The sequence below is a fragment of the Lolium perenne genome, chromosome 4 (assembly GCF_019359855.2).
Source record: "Lolium perenne isolate Kyuss_39 chromosome 4, Kyuss_2.0, whole genome shotgun sequence".
NCBI lineage: Eukaryota > Viridiplantae > Streptophyta > Magnoliopsida > Poales > Poaceae > Lolium > Lolium perenne.
Window position 1 is genome coordinate 107,947,751 of NC_067247.2, and position 10,726 is coordinate 107,958,476.

Genomic DNA, 10,726 nt, shown 5'->3' on the forward strand with positions numbered 1-10,726 from the left:
AATGGACAAAGATAGTTATTGAAATCTTAAAAGAACACATTGCATACATAGGCAGTGATTGGATCACAGAGTTTAGGAGCGTGAGCTTGCCAGTGTAAGACATAAGAGATGCTTGCAAGGCATTTATCAAGATTTGTTGCTTAATTTTTATGATCAAAGTTTATCTTAGAATACGCGTGCATCTTAATGGAGGTAGTATATTGCAACCGGTGGCTAACTCGTATAATATGATACTCCTACAACAACTGTAGTTGCATCCTAGACCTGGTTCAAATGCAATATCTTTCGTACAGACTTCTGGTTCAAATGCAATATCTTTCGTACAGACTTTTCAGGAAGCACAATAACCAAATGGGGTTTCATAATATGATAGACCTCAGATGCAAATAGAGTTATAAACTATCATATCAAAACTATATGATTACAATATCTTAAAAAATATCCTCTTGAAATACCCAATTTCTAACTATTTAACAGGACCGTCCAGGTGTTGCGAATTTGGCAGATACAAGCGTAACCTTACAATCTTACATTTACACTGAGTTTGCAAAACTTGTCATCTGGTGAACCACAGGGCTCAGCAAGTGCAAAAGCTGTTAGAAAAAGTACTCTGAGTTGCTCCGGGTGAGGGTGCATCATCAGCATCTTTTTGAAGAACATGCAGGAGAGTGCATCATCAGCATCTAGCTCGGTGCATCTAGTGTAGTCACCCGTTTAACCTTTAACTATATTTCTAGCTTTCCATGAACCCAGCTTCTTTGCCTCATTTCAGGTCCACCATTCAATCTTAAAGCAACTGAAGGAGGTTGGTCAAACAGAGCAACTTTTCTCCATGCTTCTGTTATATCGCCCCCTTTCTTTTTTCTCCATACCAGGAACAATTTCAACTGCCTTCGTAATACGTACTTACAGAAACTTCATGCTTTTGATTCAGCTGGCTGACTAGGGCCATTGTTGATGTGATCCTTTACATATGTTCTAAGGCATCCATTGATTATCCGAGGAGCACCTCCATCACAGAACCGTTTTGCCAGATCTACCGCCTGAACAACGATTAACAAGAGGGCACAGATACTTAATGTTTGTATGCCCAAACTATGAAGTTGTAGAACAGGGTGAGAAAACAATAACCTCATTAATGGCAACTTTGTGAGGTGTTCCTCTCGATGTCATCTCTGCCATAGCAATATGAAGAATGCAGAGTTCAATGATCCTTGCAACAGGTTCATCCTGCCAACAAAATGTTCAGTAATTGACGACAGTGATACTGATGTAGTTCAGTGAAAAACAAGAGTGGACAACACAACCAGATAAATCAGCAAATAAGCTGGTGATAACATGAATAGGCAAAAGTTCAGCAAGCAACCCCATTATCTTTCATATTTTTTCTTCCAGAAAAGACCTCATCAGCTTTAGGAGTCAACAAATATACATTGATGGGCAATGGTCCAGATTTTCAACAAAATACTTGCACCAAAGTTCATGCCAACAGTTTCAGTTTGTTATTGATTATTGAATCGCTTGACCATTATTGGGAAGTTGGGATAACTACATAAATGATTTTTGAGTCGCGACTCAAAAGTGAGTCGCCGAGGCGACTCAGTGTATAGTCGCCATAAGTCGTTGTATAGTCGTGAGTCGCCGTGATATTTGGAAAACGACTCGGCGACTATACAGCGACTCAAAAACCATGACTACATATACTAATTCTCTACTGGGAACAGAAACAATTCATGGAAAGTTCTGTAGAAAATGAGACCATGCTCCATCACACAAACAAGTGCTTAAGCAGTGCCAAAAAAGAAATAGGCAAAAGCAGCAAATAGTCCTAAATATCCGCCTAGTTTCATTCACTTCTAGTATGTAATACAACAATTGTTTAGTGCAGTGGTGAAACAAAACCAACTAGATAATATTTGATGTCATAAACTAGCAAAAAATGCAATTGAACTTGGAGGCCTGAAGCCTGAGGATACAATGCCTTTTAACTGAACTTACATACATATGAACAACTTGACACAGGGATTTGATGGATAATTGCATAACATTGTGAAATACATATTAACCTTCCAGTGCTGGGGAATTATTTTGTTGATGACTTCAACATGCTGATCCCATCCACTGGCAACTGCCACCAACATATCCCGGGCCAATCTGTAACAGAAAACATCTAAATCAAATGTACTACAATAGCTCCAGACCTGAGTAACCATTATGTGGATGTTAGAATATATATATAATTAACAATGTATCAAATTATCCAATACTCCTTGAACCAAAAGGGGGGAGGGGATGAGAAGGAAACATACCGTAACACAAAATTGTTGTACACCAGCCTCGGAGGGGCTGAAAGAACTTCTGCTTCTGAATTACAAAAATAAATAAATATATAAATGAGCAAACTTAGGTAGAAATTCTTTGAATAAGAACTGGACATTACAGGAACATCCTTTACAAAAAAAAAAGCTCATCCAAAATAGCCCGCTCTATATTGCACAAGTATTAAGAAAAAAAAGCATATTTATGGCTATGTGCATCTGAGTATGTTGACGCCTGGAGGTGTTGCCTTCCTTTCCGAAAGAGCAAATGTTTATACCAAACTTATGATTCAAGATACATTCAAGCAAAATGAAATCTACACCAGCAGCAACTTGAAATCTTATTCAACTATTTTATCCTCCTTTTTTTGCGCGCGTTCGTTATTAATATCCTTATCCTAGCACACATGATTATTTAATCAATACTGCATAAGCATAAAATGTATGCTGTATATCCTTATCATAGGAACTAAAAGGAACACCCTACAATTCTAACATGGACTTTAATCAAATTCTATGACAAAGTTCACAAGTTCAAATTCTATAATCAATACTACATAAGCACAAAAGTTTTTTTTCCCTTTGCATGATGCTGCATAGAAAATAACATTGTGGTTCATTTGCGGTATCTCACACAGTCACACTCTTACTATGCATGAGCTATTTTTACAAACAAATCAGTAGCTCATGACAATACGAGCAAGTGGCACCGCATTCCATATCCCTGGGCTACATTCGGCTAGTAGCAGCTCAAGTTCCATCCAGACTAAAATTCCAAACATGAAGTTGCGTGGTGAACAGCTGTTACCGTTTGCTGAATCCTTCTCATTCTGACTCATGAGCTTCTGGGCCTCCTCCTCTGTCGCAACCTCCAGAGGACCCCCGCAAAAGCTCATGAAATTGTAGCTCTGCAAGCTCGCCTTGTTGAAAACATAACCGTCCTCTGCAAGAATGTACAAAACAAAGACCAAAATGAGGACAACTAGGAATCGAAAATCTTCTATCTAACGAACACCAAACATTGGCCGCCGTGTAGTGTACTGATGTTGTGGATTAGCAGGACGAATGGATCAGCAGAGCGCATTGCTGCGGGAAAATAGCTAACTTAAATTGATAAGCTTCGGCCGAGGTGGGCTCACCTCTTCTGGCGGCGACCCTGCGGTCGAAGTGCCGCACCACGTCGGCGCCCTCGAGGCACGCCGCGTAGGAAACCATCCTGCGGCAAGGGTGGCAGGCAGCACACGTAAGCACCGCGCGCGAGCTAAACCAATGCTCGTTAGGGGAGGGAAGGGAAAGAGAGAGCACTCACAGCGCGAGCTCCCGGGCGGCGCGCGGGCTGCAGAAGCGGCCGGACCGGTCGACCTTGGGCTGCCCTGTCGCGGTATCGGAAGCGGGCGTTGGCGGCGGGCTGGACACGACGAGCGGCGCGCGCGAGGAGGCGACGGTCCGGGCCGGCGGCAGCAGCGTCCGCGTGCCGCGCCCCGCGGCGGGGAGGCGGCGCTGGGGTCTATGCGCTGCGGAGGAAGAATAGGGGAAGCTGGATACGGCCGCCGGCGCTGCCATTCTGCGCGGCGCGGCGGTGGCCGCCGGTGGAGGGGAGGGAGAGGGAGGTGGTCTGGTCTCGGTGGGAGCTGGAAATGGTGGACGGGGATAGCGAATTAGCGAGGGGATAAGGTCTCTAGGGGTTTTTGCTTCGCGGGGAGGCTTGGGCGCCCGAGTCTTCTCTTCTGTATGGGCCGATTTGGGCGCAGACCGACAGAAGGAGACGGCGTTGAAGTATTTTGCATAGGCCCGGCACGGCCCCTTCAGGGCCCGTTTAGAAAATTGGAAAGGAAGTTCTTTTTTTTTACCTAATCATACTCTTTATCTCTACTAATAAGTTACGGATCGGTGTTGTTGGTAGGTTAAAAAAAACAGAACAAATTTTCGTCCGTCAAAAAAACCGAGACTCCGAGTGCCTTCCGATGTGCAACCGGTCCTCCCAATGCCATCTTTCGTAAGTCAAGAAAATTGAACAGGAGCGGCCAGTTAACACGTGTAAATTGAATCTTGTATGTCGTATGTCTATGGGCCGGTAGCGAGTATAGAGTCCCGGTCGATCTCCAATTCTCCATTATATCTTCCCTATGAACTTTATTATTGCCCGTAGCACAAAGTCCCGATTCGGCAACAGCACCACTTCGATGCATACGGACGGCCAGGCTTGGGGACGGGACGTCCGACATCGCGGAGGCCAGATCCGTCGCTGGCCAGATATTGCCTCCTAGAGGAGGACACACCGCTAGCAGTGTTGATGGCTTTCCCGACTTCTCGACGGCGTGGACGCGAGCGCCGGCACGGTCCGCCACCTGGCCATCGACATCGAGGACGCCCCACCCAGCCCCATGACGTGTACTGGCGCTGCGGCCATGGCCCACCCATAAATTTGAGATTTTTTTGACTACCCATCATCTGGCTGGCCCAATTTGGCACACAGTTAAGGTCCGGCCCATTTAATAAGGAAACTGCTAGGCGTCCCCCGAGGGATCTGATTTCCCAGCCCCCGGGTCGTCAGCCGTCGGACCGGCCATCTTGGACGGCCAGATCTGCTTTTACTGAATGTAGCAAAAAAAACACCTCCCGACAACAAAAAAAACCCACTTTTGCTACATTGTAGCAAAAAACGGTTCAGTCATGAAATGAAATAAAAAGGATGAGCTCGCCGGAGACCTCGCCGGAGAACTCATAGCAGAAAAAATGCTATTGTAGCAGAAAAATGCTAATGTAGCAAAATCTAAAATCATCGGAAAAAATTGACGAAGACCTCATAGCAAAATTTCTATATTAAAGTAGCAAAACAACAAAACAATTATAGCAAAAAAAAATAGCATCACAACATTGTTTACAAGGTTTCTGACGTGGTCATTGCTATTGTATCAAAACAGACTTCGCCCAATACATCACCGAAAATACTTAGTAGCAAAATATATATACTAAGATAGCAAAAACATAGAACGGTTGTAGCAAAAAAAATCTATATATGATAGCAAAATCCATGTAATGCATGTCGCAAGCCGTCGGCAACAAGGAGGGCCACCGTGGGTAGCAACTTGGCCCACCGTCAGCAGCAACGAGGGCCGTCCTCGGCAGTAACCTGGCTCGCCCATGGTAGCATCGCCGGGTCGGTAGCGTCGTGCTTGTGCTTATGTTGGGTGTAGGCGTGGAGGCGGAGAAGCAGCACGGATTTGTGGAGCCACCGGAGGAGCAGCATGGTGAGGAGGCGGCAGGTCGAGTAGAGGCGGGGCCTTTGCACAACGACGAGCTCTGGGACTAGCAGGCAGAAGCACGCCCGCGGGATCCAACCTCCAGGACGAGGGTTCGCTAGACTGCGGCGGCCGGCCATGGGTCGCTGCTTGCGGTGGTGTGGCGGGCGACGGGACGAGGCGTGCGACGCTGGTCGCGCCGCGCGGCGGCGCCATGGGTTCCCCCGCGGCGGCCGGCCAGCCACGCCGAATCTTCTCGTCAGGGAGGAGGCTCCGTTGCCGGCCTCCTCCACCTTGGCTCCAAGGTCTACAGAAAACGTGAGAGGATTAGAGGATGAGTAACGAAACGGAAGGAGTGTTGGAGATATGCCCAAGAGGCAATAATAAAAGTGGTTATTATATATCTTTATGTTTATGATAAATGTTTATATACCATGCTATAATTGTATTAACCGAAACATTGGTACATGTGTGATATGTAGACAACAAGAAGTCTCTAGTATGCCTCTTAAACTAGCTTGTTGATTAATGGATGATTAGTTTCATAATCATGAACATTTGATGTTATTAATAACAAGGTTATATCATTATATGAATGATGTAATGGACACACCCAATTAAGCGTAGCATAAGATCTCGTCATTAAGTTATTTGCTATAAGCTTTCGATACATAGTTACCTAGTCCTTATGACCATGAGATCATGTAAATCACTTATACCGGAAAGGTACTTTGATTACACCAAACGCCACTGCGTAAATGGGTGGTTATAAAGGTGGGATTAAGTATCCGGAAAGTATGAGTTGAGGCATATGGATCAACAGTGGGATTTGTCCATCCCGATGACGGATAGATATACTCTGGGCCCTCTCGGTGGAATGTCGTCTAAATGTCTTGCAAGCATATGAATAAGTTCATAAGAGACCACATACCACGGTACGAGTAAAAGAGTACTTGTCAGGAGACGAGGTTGAACAAGGTATAGAGAGATACCGAAGATCAAACCTCGGACAAGTAAAATATCGCGTGACAAAGGGAATTGGTATTGTATGTGAATGGTTCATTCGATCACTAAAGTCATCGTTGAATATGTGGGAGCCATTATGGATCTCCAGATCCCGCTATTGGTTATTGGTCGGAGTGAGTACTCAACCATGTCCGCATAGTTCGCGAACCGTAGGGTGACACACTTAAAGTTGGATGTTGAAATGGTAGAACTTGAATATGGAATGGAGTTCGAATATTTGTTCGGAGTCCCGGATGAGACCCCGGACATCACGAGGAGTTCCGGAATGGTCCGGAGAATAAGATTCATATATAGGATGTCATTTTATGTGAATTAAAATGATGCGGAAGGTTCTATGGAAGGTTCTAGAAGGTTCTAGAAAAGTCCGGAAGAAACCACCAAGGAAGGTGGAGTCCCGGAGGGACTCCACCTCCATGGCCGGCCAACCCTAGTGGGGGAGGAGTCCCAAGTGGACTCCCCCTATGGGGGCCGGCCACCCCCCCACATGGAAGGGGGGAATCCCACCCAAGTGGGATTCCCACCTTGGGTAGGTTTCCCTATCACATGGAAGGTTTTGGTTTCGGGTCTTATTCGGAGACTTGTAGTCCAACACTTGGGGCTTCCACCTATATAATGAGGGGCCAAGGGGAGGGGGCCGGCCACCCCAAGACCACAACCTGGCCGTCCCCCTTGAGTGGCCGGCCACCCCCTCCCAAACCCTAGCCACCCCCCTCTCCTCCATAGCTCCCGCGTGCTTTAGCGAAGCTCCGCCGGAGTTCTCCACCGCCACCGACACCACGCCGTCGTGCTGTCAGATTCAAGAGGAGCTACTACTTCCGCTGCCCGCTGGAACGGGAGGTGGACGTCGTCTTCATCAACAACCGAACGTGTGACCGAGTACGGAGGTGCTGCCTGATACGTCTCCGACGTATCGATAATTTCTTATGTTCTATGCCACATTATTGATGTTATCTACATGTTTTATGCACACTTTATGTCATATTCGTGCATTTTCTGGAACTAACCTATTAACAAGATGCTGAAGTGCCGATTCTTTGTTTTCTGCTGTTTTTGGTTTCAGAAATCCTAGTAACGAAATATTCTCGGAATTGGACGAAATCAACGCCCAGGGTCCTATTTTGCCACAAAGCTTCCAGAAGACCGAAGAGGAGACGAAGTGGGGCCACGAGGTGGCCACACCATAGGGCGGCGTGGCCCAGGCCCTGGCCGCACCGACCTAGGGTGTGGGGCCCTCGTGCCCCCTCCTGACTTGCCCTTCCGCCTACTTAAAGCATCCGTCGCGAAACCCCCAGTACCGAGAGCCACGATACGGAAAACCTTACTGAGACGCCGCCGCCGCCGATCCCATCTCGGGGGATCCAGGAGATCGCCTCTGGCACCCTGCCGGAGAGGGGATTCATCTCCCGGAGGACTCTACGCCGCCATGGTCGCCTCCGGAGTGATGTGTGAGTAGTCTACCCCTGGACTATGGGTCCATAGCAGTAGCTAGATGGTTGTCTTCTTCCCATTGTGCTATCATTGTCGGATCTTGTGAGCTGCCTAACATGATCAAGATCATCTATCTGTAATTCTATATGTTGCGTTTGTTGGGATCCGATGAATAGAGAATACTTGTTATGTTGATTATCAAAGTTATGTCTATGTGTTGTTTATGATCTTGCATGCTCTCCGTTGCTAGTAGATGCTCTGGCCAAGTAGATGCTTGTAACTCCAAGAGGGAGTATTTATGCTCGATAGTGGGTTCATGCCTGCATTGACACAGGACGATGTGAGAAAGTTCTAAGGTTGTGTTGTGTTGTTGCCACTAGGGATAAAACATTGATGCTATGTCTAAGGATGTAGTTGTTGATTAAATTACGCACCATACTTAATGCAATTGTCTGTTGCTTTGCAACTTAATACTGGAGGGGGTTCGGATGATAACTTGAAGGTGGACTTTTAGGCATAGATGCAGTTGGATGGCGGTCTATGTACTTTGTCGTAATGCCCAATTAAATCTCACTATACTCATCATAATATGTATGTGCATGGTCATGCCCTCTTTATTTGTCAATTGCCCAACTGTAATTTGTTCACCCAACATGCTGTTTATCTTATGGGAGAGACACCTCTAGTGAACTGTGGACCCCGGTCCAATTCTCTTTCTTGAAATACAATCTACTGCAATACTTGTTCTCTTGTTTTCTGCAAACAATCATCTTCCACACAATACGGTTAATCCTTTGTTACAGCAAGCCGGTGAGATTGACAACCTCACTGTTTCGTTGGGGCAAAGTACTTTGGTTGTGTTGTGCAGGTTCCACGTTGGCGCCGGAATCTCTGGTGTTGCGCCGCACTACATCCCGCCGCCATCAACCTTCAACGTGCTTCTTGGCTCCTACTGGTTCGATTAAACCTTGGTTTCTTACTGAGGGAAACTTGCCGCTGTGCGCATCACACCTTCCTCTTGGGGTTCCCAACGGACGTGTCAACCACACGCATCAAGCAAATTTCTGGCGCCGTTGCCGGGGAGATCAAGACACGCTGCAAGGGGAGTCTCCACTTCTCAATCTCTTTACTTTGTTTTTGTCTTGCTTAGTTTTATTTACTACTTTGTTTGCTGCACTAAATCAAAATACAAAAAAATTAGTTGCTAGTTTTACTTTATTTGCTATCTTGTTTGCTATATCAAAAACACAAAAAAATTAGTTACTTGCATTTTCTTTACTTGATTCATCATGTTTCCTTTTAATTTTACCACAAAAGACATACCGGTAGGACGTGGGTCTATAGTTGGGAGAAATAATATAGAAGAATTTTTCAATCATGTTAGTACCATTGAAGACTTTGAAGATAGACACTTGGTAGACCTTGCGCCTACTTATGAAATTGCTGCTGCTTCTTTAGTTCACATGTTGGAAATTAAATTTGTTAATCTTAATCCTATAATCCAACACATGTTTCTCACACTTGGTGATATGGAAGAAGGGGAAAAGAAAGATTTTGTTTTAGAAACCCTTCTTAGAGAATTTGGTGGTATAGCAAGAGAGGCTAGAAAGATCTTTGCTAAATATAATATGCTTGGTTCATGTACCAATTTTGTTAGTCTCCTTGAAAAGATGGATATGGATAGAATAAAGTACACTAATAATATTAATGATGGTGGGGAGATCAAAGCACCAATACCATGTAAACTCCTAGCTATGAATGATGCACTAGAAAATAAGTATGCTTGGCTTGTTCCTGAAAATTTGTTTGATGAGAGTAGCAAGCCTAAGACTAATGAAAAGGGAGCCTCTGAAACTTACATAGATAAGATAACATGCATTGTTGAGGCAACTCCTAAAACCCAAGGTAATGTGGATGCTTCGTCTCTCGATAATACTTGATATACACTTTCTGCGCCTAGCTGAAAGGCGTTAAAGAAAAGCGCTTATGGGAGACAACCCATGTTTTTACCTACAGTACTTTGTTTTTATTTTGTGCCTTGGAAGTTGTTTACTACTGTAGCAACCTCTCCTTATCTTAGTTTAGTGTTTTATTGTGCCAAGTAAAGTCTTTGATAGAAAAGTAAGTACTAGATTTGGATTACTGCGCAGAAACAAATTTCTTTGCTGTCACGAATATGGGTCTACCTACCTGTAGGTAGCTCAGAAAATTATGCCAATTTACGTGCGTGATCCTCAGATATGTATGCAACTTTCATTCAATTTGAGCATTTTCATTTGAGCAAGTCTGGTGCCCCGATAAAATTCGTCAATACGAACTGTTCTGTTTTGACAGATTCTGCCTTTTATTTCGCATTGCCTCTTTTGCTATGTTGGACGAATTTCTTTGATCCATTAATGTCCAGTAGCTTTATGCAATGTCCAGAAGTGTTAAGAATGATTGTGTCACCTCTGAACATGTTAATTTTTATTGTCGCTAACCCTCTAATGAGTTGTTCTAAGTTTGGTGTGGAGGAAGTTTTCAAGGATCAAGAGAGGAGTATGATGCAACATGATCAAGGAGAGTGAAAGCTCTAAGCTTGGGGATGTCCCGGTGGTTCACCCCTGCATATTCTAAGAAGACTCAAGCGTCTAAGCTTGGGGATGTCCAAGGCATCCCCTTCTTCATCGACAACATTATCAGGTTCCTCCCCTGAAACTATATTTTTATTCC

At 44.9% G+C, this 10,726-nt stretch overlaps 1 protein-coding gene across 1 annotated transcript; it reads right to left on the reverse strand.

Moving 5' to 3' along the window:
* Positions 1-381: 381 nt before the first annotated feature.
* Positions 382-3,984, reverse strand: LOC127293591 (uncharacterized). Its single transcript, XM_051323236.1, has 7 exons — positions 3,628-3,984; positions 3,458-3,534; positions 3,127-3,261; positions 2,310-2,364; positions 2,067-2,154; positions 1,132-1,230; positions 382-1,043 (listed from the first exon to the last, which is right to left on the reverse strand). Exons 1-7 carry the CDS (start codon positions 3,879-3,881, stop codon positions 918-920), a joined length of 834 nt encoding a protein of 277 aa, XP_051179196.1. The 5' UTR covers positions 3,882-3,984; the 3' UTR covers positions 382-917.
* Between the last annotated feature and the right edge of the window lie 6,742 nt (positions 3,985-10,726).

Coding starts and splice junctions, on each gene's coding strand:
- LOC127293591 (XM_051323236.1), bottom strand. CDS start 3,881: ATGGCAGCGCCGGCGGCCGTATCCAGCTTCCCCTATTCTTCCTCCGCA. Junction 3,262..3,457: donor CAGGGTCGCCGCCAGAAGAG/GTGAGCCCACCT, acceptor ACATTCTTGCAG/AGGACGGTTATGTTTTCAAC. Junction 2,155..2,309: donor TACAACAATTTTGTGTTACG/GTATGTTTCCTT, acceptor TTTCTGTTACAG/ATTGGCCCGGGATATGTTGG.